This window comes from Musa acuminata, chromosome BXJ3-7 (assembly GCF_036884655.1).
Source record: "Musa acuminata AAA Group cultivar baxijiao chromosome BXJ3-7, Cavendish_Baxijiao_AAA, whole genome shotgun sequence".
Lineage (NCBI taxonomy): Eukaryota > Viridiplantae > Streptophyta > Magnoliopsida > Zingiberales > Musaceae > Musa > Musa acuminata.
Genome location: NC_088355.1, coordinates 4,563,706 through 4,587,943, shown reverse-complemented (window position 1 = coordinate 4,587,943; position 24,238 = coordinate 4,563,706). Strand labels below are relative to the sequence as shown.

General features: G+C 36.0%; 2 protein-coding genes across 2 annotated transcripts; both read right to left on the bottom strand.

Annotated features, from left to right (window-relative positions):
* Nucleotides 1–145: 145 nt before the first annotated feature.
* LOC103990490 (protein transport protein SFT2) lies at nt 146–5,602 on the bottom strand. The gene is made up of 4 exons (XM_009409654.3): nt 5,274–5,602; nt 4,217–4,484; nt 1,299–1,403; nt 146–437 (listed from the first exon to the last, which is right to left on the bottom strand). The coding sequence occupies exons 1-4, from the start codon at nt 5,471–5,473 to the stop codon at nt 327–329; spliced, it is 684 nt and encodes a 227-aa protein (XP_009407929.1). The 5' UTR covers nt 5,474–5,602; the 3' UTR covers nt 146–326.
* A 1,438-nt stretch (nt 5,603–7,040) lies between these two features.
* LOC103990491 (GBF-interacting protein 1) lies at nt 7,041–23,046 on the bottom strand. The gene is made up of 10 exons (XM_009409655.3): nt 22,731–23,046; nt 21,642–21,685; nt 19,369–19,468; nt 18,800–18,929; nt 17,623–18,221; nt 15,019–15,409; nt 13,941–14,247; nt 13,464–13,625; nt 12,580–13,080; nt 7,041–7,834 (listed from the first exon to the last, which is right to left on the bottom strand). Exons 1-10 carry the CDS (start codon nt 22,891–22,893, stop codon nt 7,541–7,543), a joined length of 2,691 nt encoding a protein of 896 aa, XP_009407930.2. The 5' UTR covers nt 22,894–23,046; the 3' UTR covers nt 7,041–7,540.
* Nucleotides 23,047–24,238: the final 1,192 nt, after the last annotated feature.

Genomic DNA, 24,238 nt, shown 5'->3' with positions numbered 1-24,238 from the left:
AGATATCTCATACATAATACATTAAGATTCACATGGGCAATAAGGTGGACTCATAACATCAATGGTTTTCCACTCTAATAACAATTCAGAAATAAATTTATCAAAGACCGAAGAGCAAGCTGCCATGGAATCGATGGAAGCAAAATTACTAGAGAAAGAAACCATGAGGACGTATTAGCAAGTTTTGTTGCATATTACAAGCTCACTAGTTAAAATGAAGTCCCAAAAGATTTAGATTGCTGCAACAGACAGTGATCCAAGAGCTCTCAGATGATAAGAACCCTGAGTTTAAAAAATATGAGTAACTTTTTTTTTGGCTAATGGAATTATCTGCCGAAACACCTGAATACTGAGGATGTTAAAGTTGAAGAAAGAAACTTCAATCCAGCAGATCCTCCAGGGAAGTACGAAATGGCATAGTATGCTAGTGCCAGAACCTGCAGAGATGAAACCAAAAAAGTCGAGGATTAATATTACAGAACTCCAGATATACTCCATTATCTAAGTAACTTGATATCATGCAGTTTTTGCTCATGCATGACATACTGGCTTCAGCTAAAACCTAGTTTAATTACAATGGATGGAAGGAGGGAGTTGATTAGAGCCAATTTTAAGGATGATTTAAATCCATAATGTCTTGATAAAGTTGTTTGTACCAACGAATAACGAAAAAGAAAACCAACCATTAATGGCTAATGCTGACCAGCACATATCTTTTCCAAGGGATTTCCGACACTCCTATTCAACATATTTATTTATTGTCTGAACCAAACTGAACATTAGTTCATTTCTTTACACAGTCCAACCTAAGTTTCCTTTCTCATAGAAACTTGCAGCCATTCCACCATGTTTGTCTCTAGTAGAGATGCCAAAAGAGCCAAGTGCCAGAGATCAGTTGTCCCACCGCATTTTGTTCATTTGGTAGCTCAATCACTTGGACAAATTCTAGCAACTTGATTTCTTTTTCCCCCCAAAGTTCACTTAAAATACTGGGATCTGAGTTTCTTCTTTTATCTCTTTACACATTTCTTATTTTAATACCTAGAATACCACTACTTGCATGCCTGTGTGGCGGCAACAGTCAAATGACACATGGCACCTGCACTTACAGTGCCAACTTCTAATCAGCATTGTCATGCTCATCTTCATGGCAAGTAAATCCTTGACATACTCACACAGGGAATACTAGCACATTGTGGAGGAAAAAAATGTGTGAACAAGCATCTTGAATTTCACAACTATGCATGTCATCATCTGTCATAGAACACAAGACAACTTAGGACCATGAAGATCATTACCTGAATGACGGAGAAAAGAACAGAGAGGACGTAACTATGAAGAACCATGGACACATAAATCGTGCCAACCATACTGCCAACAAATCCCAATGTGAAGGGAAGTCTCTGCAACAGACATCAACATCCATGTTATGATACTAGGATTGGAACAATAGTTATGTCAAACCAAACTATAAGGTAGGAACCAGTACTAAAATGCTACTGATAATGTACTTGTTGTCCTAGTGAACAACTGAAAAACATAGGATGTTAAAACATGACTAGAATCACCATAGCTGGAATAAGGGGAGGTGGGTAAGTGAAATTACTTCCCACAAACACAATAAACAAAAACACTACTATATGAGTTATCACAGAATTCAATGCTACAAAGATCGTGGCAAGTTTAAATTAACCAGTGTTTATGTTTTGAATTAACCACAAACACAATAAACAAAAACACTAATAAGCAAATTAACCAGTGTTTATGTTTTGAATAAATTTATCTTGGTAATCTTGACATCGTGGCAAGTTTAAATGCTACAAAGATCGGCCAGAAAGAATTGGCTATGTTAATCAATTGCAATCCTTTAGCCCAGAATTCAATTCTTGTGACACTTCCAATCTTTTTATAGCATATATTTCAGATACAAAACATTTTAAAGACCTATCAGTTATGTTATCACCATAAAGATTACAATTCTTCATGTCTGAACCTTACTTTCATATTCTTTGCATAATCTTCTCAAACTGAAGACCTGCTTCCTAATCCTAGTATCAACTCCTAAGCTTAATCAGCACAAGATTTATGAAAGAACAAATTTTCCAAACACATGCGACATCCACTCATCATTAATATAATCTAATTTTGAAGAAGCCTTGAGTAGCGCAAGACAAGGCTTAAAATTTTGGTCCTATACAAGTTTCGACACTTTGTTGTACCAAAACAGAACCGATATACCTGTCGATATACCAAGCTGTACTGCTTAGTATCATTATATAATAAATAAAAAGCTAGATATCAATGATACCAGCGATACGATTCAGTACCGATCCTTGGCCAGTCGTACATGCCGATCAGATTGATATTTGAAATATTGATCCACTTGTGATCACAAGAAAATAATCAAACAAAGCAGAAAAAAGATATAACGTCACACATCTCTGACCAGCTTTAACAGTAGATCATTTCTACTTGATATTAGTGCTTTTTTTATCTATCATCCAAAATTTCTCGAACAAGTGACAAAATTTTAAAGCTAATCAATCAACATTATGGAATATTTATTTCTATTATTTAATATGAGAAAAAAATACTCTTTGAGAAAATATAAGAAATATTTATATTTGTACTCACAACCAAAAAGCTTTCACTCACACATGAACAACTCAAGAAATATGTAACATGTTCAGGTCACAAAGTGTTAAACACTAAATGATAACAAATATTACACATAATCAACAGTATATATAATTTGCATGTCAGTCTAAATCCATCATGTCTTCTAAGATTTAATTTTGTTTCAGACAAAATGAAAACATACATATAAGACCAACAGTTCAGGGATAAAAAAAATCAAGACAAATCGAAAAGAATAGTAAATTATAAAATTTAGTGATGAAAAAATATACACAGGACCAATAATTACTTAAAAATATAAATAAGTCGTTAATAGCTGAAAAACTTCAATTTTCCGATCAATCAAGTATAGAAGTGCATAGTAAGGAAAACATAACTAACCAATCGCAATATATGATTAGGTAGCATCCTACCCAGACCTAAAACCAGTGTAAGACAAACTGAAGAACTTGTGAAGCAGGATTTGACTTCTAGCAATTGTGAAAGACAGATTCATTGTTGTCTCATCTTCCTTTTCCCCTCTATCTTTTTGAATAAAGTCCCCGATTAATCCGATCTGGTCCCTGGTGTTTCTCAAAGATAAGAGCTGAAGGATAAATCATGACAATCAGGAGAAAAGAGTAGACAAGGAGGAGAAAAGGGGGTCAAGCCACTTGCATGATATTTAGATGATAAAAGAGTGTTGATCATGGCAAAGCGAGTAGGAGAAAATAGAGATTGACAATTGTAGACAGAGAACAACCATCGGGACTGGTGTCATGCATGACCATCCCATCGTTGATTGTGAGTTTGAGGATGATAATAGTTTCACCCGTACTGATGAGAATTACACAATAGTAAACTCCAAGTCAACCATCTTAAAATCAAGTTCCGTATCTCAAGTGTCAAGGTGAACGAAAAAGATCTATGATGAAACAAAGGCCAAGGTCACACAAAACCAGGAAGAGACAAATCAGCTCCACATTGAAATCAGAAGTAGAGTTGTATGCGATAGTCACATATTGAGCCACAATAACAACAACAACCTCACTACATTGCAACTATAAACAGATATTTGCTGTTAGAAAAAGGACAAGAGCAACCATTCATAGGAAATCTAATATTCATGAATTTGAAAAATAACAAATGTCATATAAGCAAATCACTAGCCATGATGCAAAAGTTCTCGTATCACAGATCAGATTTTGAGAAAGTAAGCCTGAGAATAGCACCACTCATTTTGCCAATTTAACATCTCTTATCATTTTTCCACACTCATTGATCCCTAGAACTTTCACTAGCCATTCTGAGTTTCAATTACTATTTCTTCTTAATAATAATAGCAACTGTTCAATCTATTTTCAAGACAAGCACCCGAAAAAAGTTTCAATGTAACTTCACTTAATTGTTGCCTCACTACTAACAGTTTATACTACTTTTATGACGATAAAAGGAATCTTAGTAAATGATTCCTCCCACCAAGATAGCAACTTGACAAACAGTCAAGTCAGGATTAGCTTTGTTTTTTATAACAGTTGATATTGGTGAAACAAGAGAAAGAGGCATGCAGAATTGGCATCCTTTGTGACAATAACTGTACCTCCCTTGAAGACATGTGAGCAAGCTGATTCCTAGGACCTTTGAGAGCAAAGAATGAACCGACAATAAGTGCACACCCCAGGGTGAAACAAATGGCAAACTTCTGTGGCATCAGCACCATGACCGGAAGGAACATGGTGAATGCAATGAACACAAGGAAGACACCACTGGCAAGGAGCAGTCCAAAGTACATGAGTGATTTCCCGGATGGAACACTGCTTGTAGCAGTCTGGAAGCTCCCAGGTAGCTCTCTAACACCTTTAGAAACCCTGTGAAGTATCAAACCATAAGATAGAATGTCACACGGACTCACTAAAATAAATTAAACTAACTTGTTTTGCAACAACATTAACAGCTTCAATCCTCATTAAAGGACAAAAATAATGCCGTATTTATCTTCTGGTTACAACTTCACAAATTTCCGTAGGGCGATAATGATGTCATTTATTCAAATATTTTACTAACATGTTACTGACAACCACCTTTTTCATGTTAATTGTCCCTCCAAACACCGCAAGAATGTATTCCAGCAACCAGAAATGCGTTAATTGAATAATTACGAACTCTTTAAATCCCCAACTTTGCCATATATACATCTGAGAATTATCACTCAGATACACCATAAATCAAAACTCAGAACCAGAACATATTTTCGAATATGATAAAGAACAAACCAATTTCCTCTGTATAATTAACATTCTGAAGCTCTTTACAGTCGATCCTGGATGACCTGATAAGGTTAAACGCATCGAGAATATAGACATGTTCTCAAATTCAGCCGTTTCCTCGTTGAGGTACATAGTACTTACCTAAGCCCTAAAATCCATCCTCCCTTCAGAGAAAAACGAACAAGAAATCAGCAGAAAAGAGCTAACCCTAAATCTCGTACGATCTGAGCTAACCAATCTAATTTGTGACACTCAACTATCAAATCTCAGCTAGCGAAGCAAAGATCCAAACCTCAACTCCACAGAAAATCCCAACCTTATTTAAAGAAAACCAAGCAACAAAAACGACAAGGATCGGAGAGGGAAAAGGGGACGGGAGAGCGGGCTCACACGCTGAAGGTTCCGGCGACCTTATCGTTGGCGGTCCTAACGGCGGCCTCGAGATCGAAGCCCGCGAGGGAGGATGAGCCGCCTTCCTCGACGGCCTTGGAGGCGGCGTAGGAGTTCCAGTCGGCGAGGAGGGAGGTGGTGGGCGGCGCGTCGCGCTCGCTGGGGCCGCCGGAGAACCACGCCTGCGCCGTCCGCTGCATCGTCCGGGGAACGTGGAGAGAAATGGGATCCGAGAGGGAGGGCAGGAGAGGAGGGAGATCGCCGACTGCGTGCGCACGCGGGTCGGATTGTTAATGTATTATACGCTACTTTCCTTCCGCCATTAATACCGTTCGGCAAACGAGAGGGAGTACTTTTATCCATCTAAATGAAACAAAAACAAAAAAAGACCATTTTAATTATTTATGTTATAAGAATTTGGTCTATCACAATATATTTATCTTATTATAGTGTTGTTTTAATTACCATAACAAAAATATTATACATGATTTGAATAGACTTTTAATCTCAAATCAGATTAATTATGAACCTAAAAATATGATATTGTAATAATCTATGAGCAATGATACATAAATAGATATAATATAATATCATTTATACTATTTTTTTATAATAATATTTATATTATTTTTAACACATCAATAGCATTATAAATTTTATTGAAAAAACAAAAAAAAGGGTAAAAAATGAGTGAAAATTTTTAACAGAAAAACTTTTGAGAGGTATTTTAGGTTATTTTTAAAATGAAAGATATTATTTGAGAAAAAAACAAAAAAGGAGGTACCTTTTGAAAATACCAAAAATATGAATATTATATAGAAATCATCATTTTCTCATATCCTAAACATATTTTTTTTCTAAAATTGAAAATTGATATTTCTTCTATAAGTTATGTTTTAAAAATATTGATTCTCTATACATTTTTTCTTAGTAAAGAGATTTTTATTTTGGCAATTAGATGGATCTTTATACATTAGACCAACATATTGTTTAAAATATTTATTTCGAGCATGAATATTTATATTATATTATTTTTTATACAAAAGATAAATTATGCTACTAATTTATTTTTTATACAAATTATACGTTTTAAATTTTTTATTTATAAATGATCTATAAGATAAAACTATTAATAGAGGTAAAAGAAGCCTATCAAGGAAGCAATCGATACACTTTTATTAATACATAAATTATGCTACTAATGACATCAAATATATTAATATTGTCTCTGTTTATATAACTATCAAAGAATATATATATATATATATATATATATATATATATATATATATATATAATTATCAAAGAATCTGCTAATATTAATTATTATTATCCGTTTGCTTCGAATCGATGACTAAATATGATCTCATCAATACATACCAAAATTTTCTTGTCTTCTTGTAATTTTAGGGATTTGTTTTTGGTGTCAAAAGAGGTACAATCTTTTGAAATGCATGCCATTTCACTTCAACGTGAAAGCATCCTTCAATCTTTATTCCAAGCAATCTGAAACCAATTAATCACTGCATAAATGTAAATCTGCAAACTCCATTTACCGAGTGGTGAAGGGCCGATACAGTGATCAGATTGGGACGAAAGCTTCCTTTCTCCCTCTCCCATTTGCCATGGATTGTCCCCTCGGGGGGAAAGATCATCGACAGAACACAAACATGCTCTGTTAATTGACCTGCAGAGCAGCTTGTTCCATGTGTTCTTGTCAAACCATGAACAACAACAATGAAGTATTGTCACAGAAGCTATCACAGGTACAACAAATATTAACTGTTCTACAATTTTCTTTTTACTATCAAAATTTACATTACTGGCAAGGCAGTGGGGAAACCAAAAAAAATTGAAAATCCAGTAGCTTAACTTTTTATCTTCTAATGTCTTTATGACCTCATCATAAGTAATGGTGGAAAGGAAAGCCACAATTTTCACCACCCAATGTACCATTAATGGATAGAGAAAGAAACGACCAAACAAGAAAGAATGCGCAGCAAACAAAAACCTGAGCAGACCGCGCAGCTAACATAAAAATGGTCAGTATCAGTCACAGGTATAAGCTGAACTATCAAATCCTAGCGACTCCAAGCCCAGAACCCTTTTTCATGCAGGATGGCGATCCTTTAGACATATATATATATATATATATTCCTTTGGATCGGGCCACCCTAAGCTGCATCTTGAAATATCTTCTAACTGTTATCCAAAGTAGCCTTAGTCACCTGCTTTGGCTACTGTAACTTAGATTGGACATCATCTTCTCAATAATTATTCGTCCAATTAATCTGGGCATGTTGTGGCTGTTGATAAACACCAGCAGGGGGGCCGGCCATTTCGACGGCTCCAGCTACAGTCTGGGACTGCTGGAGTAATGGATGAACAGAAGAAGCTGGAACAGTCGGTGGAGGGTGGTAGACTCCACTGAAGGCACCATGGCCTGCTTGCGTTGGTGCATAAGTCATGTGTTGTCCTTGAGGAATGCTGTAGTAAGAGCTCGCCTGAAGGGTGGAAATATCCCGTCCAGGTGCTGGAATCCAGACAGACAAACTTTCGCTCTGTTTCAAACACACCAGGATTCAAATATAACCAAGACGAATTGATGCATATAGATTGGACATAGGCAGGTCATTAATTATGCAAAAGAACATCATACATATATGTAATATTAACTATACAACATGCATATTATTACATGAAAAATAAGAAAGCAATATTAGAAAAGTCCCAAGTACACAAGGACAATTGAAATTTTTGCTTAGTTTCTCAAAGGAGCAAATAAGTTGGCATAAAAGACTCGAAAATGGATAATGCAGAGAGTCTTATTTACTAGTGTTGCAAATTTCCTCAGGAAAAGATACCAATTACCGCAAGCTATCAGTGTATGCACCCAACATAACAGTAACAAGGAAGTGCATTTTGAAAAAAAAAAATGGAAGTGCATTTGCTCACTACCGATAGAGCACAAGCCCCCATGGCTCTATCTAAATCCCATGTTTGTTACCTGATGAGCTATATAGCAACTCGTTAACTACCCTCATCTTGCAGATTCTAAGAAAATCAACATAATTCTGTTAATTATGGAACACCAAAGTTGAATAGTTACAACCAGAAATTTTGTAACTACATGGCCCATGAAGCTAAACAACATAATCTCATCACTTGTTTAAGGCAAGATATAATGCACCAAGAGCCCCAGTATCAACCACCAACAAATAGGAAAAAAACACCATACAATTTTCCTTGGTTGAACAAAAGAGCAGGTCTAGTTTTGAGACAAGCATATTTATCAACTTGTTACCATGATTGTGGTGAAACAACCTTAGTTGATCACAGTCATATAAGAAGCACAGATACAAGGATATTGAGTACAATGAGTAACTTGATAAAATCATTATTTTACTTGACAAAATCATTTTGCTAATCATGATATTTACTCCCTAGAGAGATAGTAGCAGTACACAATATATTTCTGACAAAGATATGCCTCAAAATTCACTCAACTGTTGGAATATAATTTAGGTATATATCCTTGAAGGAAATGATAGTGGGTATGGCTTAGAACACAATCAGGCAACTTTTGCAGGAATGAGAGTTAAGAGAAAAAGACAAGCCAGAGAAGATCAAAAGGGAGGTATATAGAATGTCTGATACGGAAAATACACTGGACCTTCATTAGTCAGAAACTAACGAATCAAGATCAACGTATTCAAAACTGCATTCAAGATCCAGAATGGGATTGTCCATTAGAAGAAAAATCAAGATCAAACTGGGTTAGCCAAACTCAAGTGAGGTTGGTTAATAAATTAATAGTGAGTTTTGGCATTATTAAGATTGTTGCTTGGCAACATGGGTGACTAGGATTCGAATTTCAATATTCCTTTTTACAAAAACAAAGGAACAAATCTTTGGCTTGCAAAGATACAACAATGACAACAAATATGTAAAGTCCCAACTATTTTGGGTCAGTTACTTGAATATATATATATATATATATATATATATATATATATATATATATATATATATATATATATATATATATATATATATATATATATTGTATTTAATTCTTTATCTGTAATTTGTAATTTCTATTTTCATCATTTTATGTCTCATATCACTAGTAGTAATCATTTCACTTTTTTTAACTACTTGCGTCTCCTACACACATGATTAAATAATTCTCCGTCATTTTATTTTCTATCGAGACGACACCTCACGAATGAAAACACTTCTTGTCGTATCATCCAACTCAACATTCTCATTTCAACAATACAAACTTTGTGTATACATAGTTTTGTAATTGTCTAGCACTCTAGCATTCAAAGTATTGTTAGTCTAACAACTATGCTATAAAATAAATACGACCATGAAACAAAAGTAAAGTTAAAAATTGAGATGTCTCTCAGGCTCTAAAATTAAAATCTAACTGTTTAAAATTTTGAATTTTAACCTTTTATTTATTGCTCAACAGTTCAACCATCTAACATTTTTAACATATTTCACAAATCTTATGCTATTACTAGAAAAAGACATTTTTGAATGGTTAATTGATATACAATAAAGTGTAGGTTTTCATGTTTTATATGGCCAAACAAACCAAGTAGTGCAGCTCTTTTTTACTTTCTTTATCAATGTTTACTTTTGTTTAAACAAACACAATTTTCCATATCCACAAACTTCTAATATTAAAAAAATTATAGTTTTGCTCAAGGTTCGTCATACTACAGCATACTACCTTATATGGATAGTACGTATAGGTATGACAAGGGACCGGTATAGGTAGTTCACACTAATATGTTGGTATGCCCCACTGTACCATGTGTTGGTATGTTAGTACAATTTAGTACGTATCGTACCGATGGTCGATCTGTCACAGACTTAACTGGTTTTGCCTAAGTCGTGACGTGTCATTGTGTGTCTGTCCACAGGTCCCTTAAGGACCTGCAAAAGAAAAGACGAGTTAGAGGAAACGTTTAACTCGGGATCCCACAAGCAGTCATTTCAGCGAGCACTTGATAAGCAATGCAAATTATAAATATAGACTTTGCAAGCTCTGAACGGTCATGCGACAAAAGATCCAATGTGGTCCGTCATGGTCAAAGTCCCCATAAGTGCCCACATAACATTACTGCAGAACAAGGCAACGAACCAACTCTAGGCGCTACCCCAAAGGCCCATCCAACCATGTGCTACTCGAGTAGCTCCTAGGTGTTGTGCTGGCTGACACTCCTCACTACTGTGCGGAGCTAGAAAACCGCCAAAATGACTACCTGGATGGTCTGTTTTTGAGGAGTTTTACCTTTGCATAACGATTGCACACAACCTACGTTTACAAGACTAAAACGATCACAAAAGTCAACAAAATGGGACTGTCAAGCCTATTGCAAGCCCTCTACACATTGTGCAAAGCATGAATAAAACCGAAAGATACAGACATACACAAACATTACATCGAACACCCTATGTATAGATTTGTCCATGACATATCGGTACACCAATAAGAATCGGTACGACAAACCATGGTTTTGCTAACTGCTAGAGTGCAACACTTCTATAAACTATCTTTTATGTAACTTCAATTTGTTTCTTTTCCAAAGGAGAGAAAAAGAAGAATGGGAGTCCCAACTGAGGCCTTGCATGTAACAAGAGGTAAACCTTTTGAAAATCAAAGCTTATATTAAACAGGAATATAAGTCCTCGCATCAAAGGATTCATCATTCCTCACTATAAGTACCGATCCCTACTTGCCAGAACAATTCTAACCTATGCAGTCATTTCCAGAAAATTTTCTGTTCCTTCTTTTTCCCTCTTCTGCTTTCTCTTTATTTCAACCTCTCTTTTACCCTTTTCTTCCCATTAGTGCCTGGATTGGTTATACCTAATTTTTCTAAGTCATTCTCAGTTGACTCCAGCTGATCTGGATTGGTGGCTGGTCTCCTGAAAATTGGACTGAAATTGAGAAGGATATACTGAAATCTTAGTGGCGTTGCGAGTCCTCACATTCATTCTCAACTGCTTCCAATTTAAATGCATCTTAACTTTGAAGGGGGTCATATGCCCCTGCTCCATGGCAAGCTAAAAATGATTGTAAGCACTTGTTAGTAATTAAACAAAAGCCTTTACACCAAGTTAATCGGGAAAAGCACATTGCTCCTTTGGAAACTTATGTTCCAACTAAAACTAAAACTAAAACTACCAGAAAACCAAACTGCCTGTGCAGAGACAGTACATACTTGGTATAAGTTATCTACTTCCATAAGGATGCAGGATACAATCCCAGTCTTCCATAATTTGTTGACATGTTGTATGCTCATATTACACTTGCTTCTCATGTTTTCAAAAACAGATACTCAAAAATATTCTTTCTATATGCTATGGTCAATATTTTCTACTTCAAGTCAAGAGACCGGACATGGAAAATGTTTGTATTCAGACAATTAAGTGGAGAACTATTCATATAAAATCAAATGTATCTTCTTGAAGGTTTTTATCTTCTAAATCTGCTGCATAAAAATTGATTGAGCTAAGCTCATAGCAAGTCCCATAAGGAGTGAGATTATCAGTAGTCCATTGTAAATAAACTCCAACAAAAACATAATTCAGCTTTAACGGAGTAAATAAAAGAACTAGCATAAAATGAGAAGATATGGGAAAGTAAAATTATCTGTGATACACACAAATTGTATAGTAATGGATGTGAGCGATGGTTTGAGTCTCTGAAATAATAAACAAGTCACCAACCACACCTAGAACAGCATTTACCAAGTAGTTGTCTACAAGTCAAGCTCCACATGGTTTCAGGCTCACAGTATCCTACTATCTTATGTGCTAACCTTAGAAAAGGTCTTATTCTTCCAGTTAACAGACTGCTTCAGTAAGCTTAACTACAAGGGTAATTCATCTGATAAGGTCTTGTTCCTTTGAGCAGTCTCTGAAGCTAAGGATACAACATGTAATTCCACATCTTGACCCCAAGAAACAGCAAAAAAGGAACACTCTAGCCTACCACAATCTTAGATAAAAACAAAAAGTAGAAAACAACAGCTGCATGAGCAATTCAAATGCAGTAGCAAAAATTAATCACCACATACGAGTTTAGGAGATATAACAGTAACATTAAAACTTGAAGTTCTATGAATCACATTTTCTAATTATGATTTGTGGTACTCTCTCTAATCTTAAATTAAAGTTTACTCATCTACAGTAACAGCAGAACTATGAACTTTTTGCATGAACAAAATAACTAGGCATAAACCAAATATCACATATAAAATCTAGCCAAGTATAGAGAACATACCTGCTGCCCTGGAATACAAAGATTGTTTTCCTTAAACTGGGAAGATCCGAGATCATCATTGGCAGTTGAGTTTCCACTAGTAGCAGCATCAGGAGTATAGCCAGCTGGAGTTGAGTTATACATTCCATAACCAGCTGGCATTCCAACAATTGTTGAGTTACCAATGTTAGCACCAGGCTTGTATTGGGGAAGAGAGTACTTGACAGGGGTGGCAGGATTTGCAGATCCAGGAGTTGGAAACATGCTGCCAGTAGGAGGCTGCTGAGGGAATGCAGGACTGCTCAAGAAATGGTGAAGGGTGGGGGGAGGAACATAAAATGGTGAGAAATATTGGTTGTATGGAATGTAGTTGGGAGGGTAGTGAGATATATGTAAACCAGCAGGTTGCCGGAAGACGGGAACTGGCTGCTGTGGAATAGCAACAGAACCCTGCATGGTGACTGCAGCTTGAGTTGCAAGAGGAGTTGAGCCAGCCGTAGATAGCATGGCGGCGTTGGTACTCTGGAGGAGGAAAGAAAACATCAGCATTGGAATCCTAATCAGAATACAAATATGTGATGTGAATCTGAACAAGAAGATTTTAGTAGAATATTAAAGCCAAAATAGGTTATCAAGACAAGGAAAAAAGTTGGTTTGGACTCAAGAATCACGGAATACAATTACAAAAGTTCTAGAACCATAGAACATCTAAAATAAGCCAAACAAGTCTCATATGTTTACTGTTACATACTGGCAAGAGGATAAAAGGGAGAGCTATGGTTTTCCAAAAGCAATCACCAATAGAAGCAACATGATTGCGATTAGTATGACATAACTCAAAAGGCTACCTACTTGTATCTTGAATTAGAAAAAGGTAAATCATAACAGAAAGCTTGAATGAAAACCTCATTAGAAGCCTGGCCAGTCTGAGAGGGTAGGACTGCAATGTTCCTGTTGTACATAGAGGCACCGGGTGCAAGAAATGGAGATATACGACCATCAGAATCAGCAGTAGGTCGATAGAATGGTGTATAGTAGCTTGTCGATGGGTCATACGTTTGCTGGACCTGTATATCAGAGAATCAACATCTCAACCAGAAAAATTACAGAAAATAAAGCAGATCAACCAAATACAACATGAAAGAGAAAAATCTGAAACACAAGAAATAGTAGTATCAAACAGATCCTAGGAACACAGTTTACATACCAAATCCAACCCATGCTAAAGTTAAATATTGTCTATTACCAATCCTTGTTCAGACTATATATTGATCACAATCGAAATATGATTCATTGTTATATACAGTCATGTCATCACTCAATCAAACAACAAATTTCACAGTTCATGTAACACAATATAAAGATCGTGGGAGTTATCATACCAGAAAGCTTGGGAAACGCGAAGTATCTTGAGCCTGATGTTCTGAACTTTCAAACTGTCCAAGTTGGTTTCCTAACACTTGAGGCACCAATCCTAGTGAAGGATATGATGGTGCAGATTGAACAACTGAGTTCTGAAGGCCTTCTGGAACCAAAGCAGCTTCATTTTGAGATTGGTCATATTCTGCAGCAGCAGATATGCTGGAGGGAATGCCAGCTTCATTGCTTGAATAATTATCTGACACCTGTTCAGGTGATTGCGGATGATTTATAAAGTCATCTTGAGCAGTTGAGGATGTAGTGTGTGTGCTGCACAAAAAAGAAAAATGTTAGAAGAGGCACAATCAGACATCAAAATCAATATAAGCCAAGCATAAGTACTAATATTAAACAGAATTACAGTGAAGAAGAATACAAAAACAATATCCTATAATCCAATATAGAGTTTCTAGAGAAAGGTGAAGTAAAAAACAGTTCATAAATTATCCCTTGATACCTTCATTAAAAGTTAAAACAAATACAGTATGCTTGCAGCTTGTAAAGGCAACTGAAGCATTTTTTATGTATAGGAGAAGGCAAAGGCACTCTGCGTTGCATGCCATGTAGTTCAACAAAGCCAATTTCCTTTTGGGATACCACTAGACTAACAAACTAACTAATATTCTTGTGGTAAGTTTCCAATATGAAGCTACCTATAACAGTGCCATGGCACTAACAGATCTCTTCATTATCATACAGCAAAGAAAGGAGAATTGAGCAGAAAATGCAATTGAACTTCAAAAGCTTTCTGATTGACCAAAACAATATAAAACAAAATATGAGTGCTAAATGGATCATTTTTAAGGTACAAAAGTTCATCACCAGACACTAATGTGCCCATGCATGGTATGGTCACATTTATTAAGGTTTATAGCTATCCAATTTTCCCACAGTTATTTCATCTCATCAAACACAACAGTTGATTATGCAAATGTGCATCATGATCTAAAATAAACAAAAAGAACCACATATGTAGAACAGCACATATGTATATAAAACTGCGGCGAAAAAAAAGAAAGAAGCAGAACTAATGTTTCTAACCTTAGAGATGGCTGCTCAGTAGTTTCTTCAGTCTCCTGAGATGAGTCAGAAACTGGTGTATCAATCCTGTCTTTTGCAGGGCCATTTGCAAAACCCATATTCAACTCAAAATTAGGATCAAAACTTCCAAAACTTAACCCATGTCTTTCAGACTCTGAAACTTGAAGATGGTTTGGAATAATGACGTGTTTTCTGTCTGATAGCTTCAGTTCCTCCAGCTTCTTTTCTAACATCAGAGTAGTTACCTCTGAGGCCACAGAACATGGTGCTGGTAGTGATGCAGCAACAGCTTCAGCCGCCAATGGTACATCAGGGGTCTCAGTCATTTCAGATGCTTGAGAAGCAATTACAGGTGTTGATTTTGGTTTCCACTCTTTATTAGGAACAGGCGCTGAATAAAAAGAAGAATGCTACTTAGGCAATTTTAAGCTCACCAACTTGACTAAGAGTAGCAAATAAATGCAAACTCAAGGAATTGTACCCACACACAGTTTCAGCATCAGAATGGTATGTAAAGAGTTATACTGCATGTTACATGTGAAAACTGCCATTATGAGATCAACTAGATATTGATACTTGCCAAACCTTTCAGAAACTATTATCAGAATTGAACTGGAAATAAGTTTGACATATAAACATAGGAATGCCCATATATAATAGTGCAGCACTAGCACTTGTCATGATGTTTTGCCGAGAGCATCCTGACACAGCACTTTTCTAAAATTCCATGTGAGCTATGCTAGTGCCTTTCCAGCACATACTATGAAAATCAAAGACCTTGCTTAAAAGTATAAAATACTCCAAAACAGTCAGATGTAAATATTTGTCATTTAATGCATCAAAACCACAATCCATATAAATTTGCAAACCAACCTCAAAATCAACAAATTTAGTTTTCTTGTTTATTGGTGTTAGGTTCTTTCAAAATGTCAATTGTTTTTAACAAAGATAATCTACCACCAGCCCAACACGTCTTATCAAAACTATGGATATATTTTAGAAACATGAAACATGCAAGAATGAACAATGGACTCAAGATGCTAATTTGGCCAAGACTGCATTCAGATCAAGTTTCTTTCAGACTTAAGAGTTCTTTATAAAATTAGAACATTTTAGTCAGCATCAGAAAAATTCCAACATACATAGGCTGCCATTTTGACATAGCATTGCAGAATGATTTGGGGCCTAGTTCCTTACCACTGCATCCTACTAAAAATGAACAGAAATCCTCTACTGCTTCTAATTCCGTAGATAGAATTGAATTTCTCAAGGCATTAAATTTTTAGTTATCACTAAAAGCAAATCATCTCATGTAGAGACAAACTACAGCAGATCTAATTTAGTTAAAGAGACATGTTTTATTTTACCCCCCTAAAAATTAGGCATGGTTGGTAAATATATTCAGGCTTCATTTTTTTTCTTTTTACATGAGATGTTGTCTTTATCTCTTGAGATGTCAAACCTGAGATGCTAGCAGGTATAGACTCTCTCTTAGGAGTTCCCTTCAGATATAGACTACTAACAGCCAATTCTCATAAACATTCAATTTAGGTCAGGATGGACTAACTTATCATGTGTTTTTAGCTTCTATGTTTAGTTCAAATAAAGATCTGAATTACAAAATGTGTGAACAGTGACTGAAAACTATGGCCATCACAACTGACTTCACTTCATCCTAGTATTAACTTGGTTTAATCCTTAGATAGTCAAAACCTGAATATGAACCTTTATATTACAATCTAATGTTTAATATTCCAACGTTTCGTGGCCAACATAACCAAATTATCTTGTTCTGACCAGCTAAATCTGACTTAACTTGATAGGTTAGAACTTCGAAATCAAGAAGCAGGTGTTTTTTTTATCTCCTTTTTATAGTTTGGGGCCTTGTTGTTGTAGATAATTTGATATTAAGATCCACATTTAACAATTATTTGTTCCAGAAAACCAAATAGATCGACACAAGCTGTGCCGGCAGGATGCAAGATTGGTGCTGATCTGACAAGTTGTGCCAACAATAGGCACGGCTTAGCATGCTGGCAGCACAGAAGAACAAAAAAAAACGGAAGTACTATAAAAGGGAGAAACAAGCCATCTCTCTATCATCATCAACAACAAACAGAGCCATACATTGCCAACTATTTGGGGTCAGCAACATGGAATTTTTCCTGTCATTGAGACCCTTTGAGGGCAACATCACTAGTCAGAGTTATTATATGCTTTCTCATTGTTTCTAATGATGTCTTCTTAGCTCTTCCTCTGCTCCTACTCCATCATATTGTCAATGCTTAAACTAAAAAGTTTATATACATTTGTACTCATCTAAGTTTGCTCATCCACGGTGACTTAACCAATGAAGGGAGTTGCTATAGGCTGGGAACAGGAATGAAGGCTGGCCGGCAGGATCCGGCAGTCGTCAAGGGACACAGTATCATTAGCATAAGAACTAACCTTTTATATGCTAAGCTACTTCTCAAACTTCCATGGTGTACAGTAAATAAAGGGTTGGGATAACAAAAGCAAAACAACACTTTTCATTATAATGAACCAAACACTCGTATCCAAACGTATGTAAAAAGGTGACATAACAAAGGTGACAAGGTCTACCTTTCTGCAACCCACTTAATTGTTGAGAACGATTGCTGTAAGTAGAGGATGGTCTACTGCCTGTAGCAGTGGAAAAAGAAGAAGGTGCAACTTGAGATTTTTCTGATAGTTCATTTGATCCTGATTCATGTGGTTTCATGGGTACCTTCCCATGCATATAAGGACTGCTCATAGAAGAACATTTTCCACTCATGTATGATAAATTGGATCCAGATATATGTTGAGATCCAGCATGGCTAGTGGCTGTTTCAACAACTGAGTGTTGAATTCCTGTTATCGGCTTGATGTTTTCTAGCTCAGCAGGGTTGTGTGCATCAAGAGATGGTGCTAACAAAGGATCTGAGGTCGGAACATAGACCTCGGAAACAGGTGCTGCTGCTTTGTTTGATGAAATTTTGTCTGAATCTGGTATAGAATGTCCACCTGTGGGAGCACTCTTTGCATCAGTAGGAGATAACCTGGAAGTCCCAGTCTTAGTAGTCACAACACCAAAACTTTCTTCTTGTGGAGCAATGCCACTGACACCAGATACATAGGACCTCTGAGATGATATCGGATGATCTATGTTGTTGGGGCCATCGGTTGGACCAGATATGGAGCTGAAAATTAGCAATTATTGAAAAATGTAGCTTCATCAATATGCTACATGCAGTAAAATAAGTTGTAAAACATCACATTTGCTTTAATGGAGAAAACAGACCGTACCAGAGAACATTGAAGAATATATGTCCAAACCACTTCTACATTTAAAAAGAAGAAAAATAACATAACAAGCAAACAGGTTTTCTAAATCTAAGCATGCCCATTGCCCAGTTGGGGGAAAAGTTAACTGGAATACTGTAATACATCCACATAACTCAGTAGATGAAAATGTAAACAGAATAGACATCTCCAAATCATGGTCCATTTTATTACTATCATCATCCACCCCAGAGTTTTTAAGTAGTGAAGAAGAGTGTCTTGTTTAACTTATATGTGTTGAGCATTTCTCAATTGGTAGCAGCCTCCAAGGGCATCAGTGTCCGAACATCAGCACAATTGATTGGGCATATAGCCAGTGCAAAAAAAGACAACATATATTATCATCAACATAAGCATCAGAAAAATCATGCATGATTCTAACTTGACAAAATCAGTGTATTTCAATCAGAGCCAATAAAAAGATAAAAATAGATACCTTAATATGGAATTTGCAGATTTGACCTCGGTATCAGGAGTGTTTGAAGAAGAGGATGGAATGCCTTTATCTGAACCTTGATTTACTCCATTAACCTTTCCTGAAGTAAGATTTCTTCCAGCAGCAGCATCTAGCAGGCAATGAGAATTAGTTGGTCTATATCCAAAATTTGATAGGTAGCAGTGAAACATGGAAAGAGTAACCAAAATGCAGACCACACAACACACGTTAGAAGTGGAACAATACATGTGCTACAATAGAGAAACAGTTGTGCATACGGATAGATGGCATAAAATCAGATTTGGCAACAGATATTAAATAAATAAGAAGTTGAAATTAATTTAACCATGACATGTCTAATAAAAGAAGAAAGAGCATGAAGTTACATGTTGAACCAAACTGGTTAGCTAATTAGCTTCGTAACTAACAATGAGCTAGTGGCGTCTTCATATTGAAACAGCAGCTTGACGAAATAAACAAATTAGTACCAATGAAATAAACATGAAACTGAACAGATCAGGTTAATCGCTACGTAAACTTCATAAATTATATTCCAAAAGAATACATACCACTAAGTACAGGTCGTGAGGAGTAGTTCCCTCGACCTCCCCTACCTCCTCGTCCTTGTAGCCCCGCCCTCCACCTAGGATCAGCAGGCTCTCTTACATTCTGTAGAGAATAGCAGAACACTTAACTTGTGAAGTAACTTATCAAAGACACTCATATGCCGAAAATCCTCATTTTAATTTCACATAAAAATAATAATAACAGTGACTTGTATAGTTGTAAAACCACCACAGGAGTGAATATTGGCACTTAGACAAATTTATCCCAAACATAAAAATGGAACTCCAAGTAAAACATGATCTCAATCTGGTTTGTCATAGAAGGATATCAAAGATTCAATCAAAAAAACCAAGTTACTGCCAAAATTCAAGTAAATCTTGCCTCAGGGTACTGTATGTTAATTCATTGCTGTAAGTCAACCCTTGAAGAAGCATTTATCAAAAGACATGACACTTTCAAAAACCTAAAACTTCTGCGAGCAAATTTAACATATTTCAACATATAAGATAATAAACTGAACACTTGAAAACAACTCATACAAATAATGGAGGTCACTGTACTACTTGGACGGAATAGAAATTGTCTTCAACATTTGGCATAAAAACCTTAACAAAGTTGGAATCCAACATCTAATTTGTCCTTTTTCAATCTTTCTACATCATGATCTATATACTGTTTCCTAACTGCTCTCAGTTGTTTTCCTTTTCTTTCTTTAAGAAAAAAAAAAGAAAATACAAATGCCAATATCAAACCTGCTTAGTCCTGGAGTAAAAATCCATATGGAACAGAAAACAAGCTTTTAAACCTAGCAAATAGATCAGATGTTAAATTCTAGGTATAAATATATATTATATTAAGTACATCTAGGTATAAATATCTATTATAGAATTATCTACCCATCTTTTTTCGAGTTAAAATCAATTCTATCTGATATGAGGGCAAATGATTGTTTACTCAATCTTACAGTATGAAGTTTTGACTTTGGTTTCAATTAGAGTGACCATTCATACTAAAATTAGAATACTAAAGAAAATTTGTAAAAAATCAAATATTAGCAAGGCAGTTTGTAAAGATATTCTCCAAGATTACCAAAAAAGGGTCTTATGAATGTTTGCAAAATAATTAAAGGTACTTTATGTTGGCATCAGAAGTTTCCCTTCTGAAGATGCAACAGAACCAAAATGTGTAGCCTTCGATGTCCATTATAAAGGTTACTTGTAAAGATGGAGTCACACAATCCCAAGTCCAAATATAACAAAACAAGAAACATAAGATTGATTTGAAAATAACCTGAATATCAAATATATTCCCACATCCTTAGGTTGATCTTGAAAACAATGACAGAATTTTGAACCATCAAGCTTTCGTTTCTAGAGGTAAATTGTGGGAAGATGTGGAAACAGAAAAGATTTCAATGAGTTTTGGGATGTGATAGAGGCAATCATGCAGCCTTCGTCCAATTGTTTATATGAAAGATAAGGCTTCAGGCAGGTTTGGAGCAGTTCTCAACTAGTCAAAACCATTGAGTTACAACCAAAACTCAATCAAGATCGACAAGATTTTGTATGAAATCAATGAAACTCTTATACTTCAAATTCTGGGACTGGTTTCAGCTTCAAACTGATCCAAAATGGTTCAGTTTTGTCCATTTTGCCCAAAACATGAATTATCCCAGTCCATGACCCTTGCAAGATAATACAAGTAAGGAACTTAATAGTTGGACATCCCTAATTAATTGCTTCGGCTGCATATTAGTTTCTTGTGGTATTGGCTCTTTTAAGAATCATTCAGTTTGAAATGGATTCCTACTGGGAATAGCAAGTTTCTTCTGTATACGACTCCTACAGGACTTGAACAGCAGTTATGGATTCACTTCAATCCAAATCCTGCTCGAAACTCTAACAGAACAGGAAGAAAAGGACTGATTCATTATAACAGCATGCAAAGCTAGAATTAAAAAGTGAGATAACCTTTTATGACTTAAGACTTGGATGTGACCCTCAATATAGACTTGAATTAGCCTTTCAAGATTCAGACTGCATGATGAAATAGCATATGTAGTGATCAATCGAGAGACCAAACTAAAAGGCAATCACTTGTCTGCAACTTTGATAAATCTTAATCGCTTCACCGAAAATTAAAAAGAAATAATGTTGTTCTGAATCACATAAGCATCATGTTAAGTGATCTGATAAACTTTCCTCACTCAACAGAAGTAAAAAAAGATGCTGACAGCATTAAAACAAAAACTGCAAAGGAAATAAAGCAGATTTACCTCCTTTCTCCTGTCACGCTTCCTTTTTACCTCGTGAAAGGGGTCTGTAAAACAAAAACCAAAAGAATAGTTATGATCCAGTGCACAATTAGACCAATAGTCCATGAACAAGTCCCTTCTTACATTCAAGTATATGTGCGCCCACAAAGGAAAACTTTGAGAATAAATAACCAAATTGATGCATGCATACTGTAATTACAAGAGAGACAAAGGAAGGGCCAAAGACATGGAAAGCCTTTCACCCAAACATCTATATATTTGGATTATATAGATTAAGCTAAGCAGAAAAAACGTCACGACATCACATTATAGGATCTGTTAATAACATCATATTTTAAAAACGCCAAATGTCAATTACAACCAGACCTTCAAAAAATCAGGAAGCATTTAGTGCATCACACGTAGTAAATCCGTTTGTGGAGATGGTGTCACTCCCTTGTCAAGGTACAAACCACGCTAGTAACACCGAAAACTGAATTATTACCAAGTTGCTCTATAAAAATAACTAAGAAAAGGCACTGGAGCTCCGAAATTTTAGTTATTCCAACGTCATGAATGACAAATCCTACTGAAACACACCCTACGCAAGAGGGAAGGAACATATAGCAACTTTTCAGGTGAAATGACCGATCTAATCCGCGATTCAAGTTAAAAGCAAGTCCAAAATTTTAGGCAGAAAAGGGGAAGCAAATCTAAAAGAACGCGGGGATCCAAGTAACGAAAAAACTCAATTTACTTTTAACAGCATAAAGATCGACGACTTAGCTCCCACACCCACGGTCGATCGACATAACCCCAAACATCGAATCACACAAGTCAAATTCACAGGTCGAAAGCCCCAAATCTCCCACCCCAGAATATCCGATTAGAAACGTCGAGAATGCAAAACGACAAAGCGATCCGTCGTCGACAAACCACAAAGCCCAGCGCGCCGTGGCTCAATTTACTCGACAACAAACTTCGTGGCTCTCCCGAGCAATCGACGCCCATAGAGAATCGAAGCTGAGCTGGGGGGGCGGCAGAGGCCAAGCACGGAAGAGAGAAGGGGGTGGGAGGCACCGGGAGGGGAAGGAGGTCGGGAGAGGAGACCTTGGAGCAGGAGCTTCTGGGCGGTCTCGTTGGGATCCATGCCGCACTCCTTGAGCATTGCGTAGATCTCCTCGTCGCTGTGGTTGCCGGCGATCTCCTTGATGTTCTGGATCGTCGGCCGCACGCCGGCCGGGATCGAAACCCTAGAACCGTCGCCGCTCATCTTCGAGTCCGGAGAGCAACCGGAAGGAGGAGAAGGAGAAGGAGGAGGCGGAGGGCGGCGAGGTGGGGGTTTAGAGAGAGAGAGAGAGAGAGAGAGAGAAAGAGAGAGAGGGCCGGCGAGCGCAAATCAAAGAGGCCTAAAGGAGGACGCCTCACTCTTTTTCATTTTTTTATTTTTATTTTTTGTACTGTGAAAACCGTGTCTTTTATGAGACAAAATAGCAGCTTTCTATTTTTGAGGGGCTTTTTTCGAATTACATCTATTATATTATCATTATTTCTGTTGTCACACAACATTTGTTGACAGTGCCGCTTAAATGTATTGTAACGGTTAATAGAACGATATTAAAGAAATATAATCTTTATTTATGAAATCAAGTAATTATAATCCATCGATTTACAGATGTGCCACTCTGGGACAAATAAGACCCTCTCCTCCTTCTGGGTTAAGGAAACAGCCATGTCTTGTGGGTTAAGGAACCGATGTCTGTTTGCATTGCGATTATAATGGATTAAGCTATTTCTATTTTTATTATGTCTTAGTTATTTATTACGCATTAGAGTATGGCATGAAATGTAAATTGCCTTTTTGTTTAGTTAAAATTTTCTAGGAAATAATTTTTTTTTCTAGCGTTCATAATAATTTTTAATGTATTATTTTAAAATTTCGATAGATAAATAAATAAATACTCGATATGAAAGGAAAAAGTCACGTGTGAACATTGACTCGCTTTGCCATTTATGAAGAGCGAAGAAGAAGAAGAAGAAGAAGAATAAGAACAATAAATGGTGCATAAACAAACCTATAAGGTTGGGAATATTATCTATCTACCCTCCAAAGCCAACACAACTATATCCTTGGAAATGTTGCTCTAATGTTGGCAGACGATTTGATCACTTTTCTAAATTAAATATCATGCCGGTGCATATACGAAGGTAATGTTTTTTTATATTTAATTACCGTGAGTTCGGAATCAGCATATATACATTGTGATCAAATCATATATAATATTTTTATTATTAATCTATATGTATAATTATATTTAGAATGTTAATTTTTTAATTATTCGATTTGGATATTGATTTTGAACCAATCGATAACGTTATTCTATATATGATCCAAGTTGATTTCACTTATCATTAATCTTGTCCAACTTATATTGTATTGAATCTTATAAGACTACAGTATTTTTGATAACGTTCCTATGATAACTAAGTTAGAATCGGATGATTCAACTTATGACTTTAAGAAATATATATTTTATAATATATTTAAATAGTCATTTTATAATGAGCCAATAATATTGTTATTCTTAGCGTCGATGTTGATTATAAGAAAGATGATA

Bases quoted from the DNA above. Each gene is read 5' to 3' on its own strand.
- LOC103990490 (XM_009409654.3), bottom strand. From the start codon at position 5,473: ATGCAGCGGACGGCGCAGGCGTGGTTCTCCGGCGGCCCCAGCGAGCGC. The intron at 4,485-5,273 runs GTGAGCCCGCTC...GATACTTCACAG, and splicing joins GTCGCCGGAACCTTCAGCGT to GGTTTCTAAAGGTGTTAGAG. The intron at 1,404-4,216 runs GTACAGTTATTG...TGTCTGTTGCAG, and splicing joins CTCACATGTCTTCAAGGGAG to AGACTTCCCTTCACATTGGG.
- LOC103990491 (XM_009409655.3), bottom strand. From the start codon at position 22,893: ATGAGCGGCGACGGTTCTAGGGTTTCGATCCCGGCCGGCGTGCGGCCG. The intron at 19,469-21,641 runs GTAAATCTGCTT...TATTCTCTACAG, and splicing joins AGCGTGACAGGAGAAAGGAG to AATGTAAGAGAGCCTGCTGA. The intron at 18,930-19,368 runs GTATGTATTCTT...ATTGCCTGCTAG, and splicing joins CTCACGACCTGTACTTAGTG to ATGCTGCTGCTGGAAGAAAT.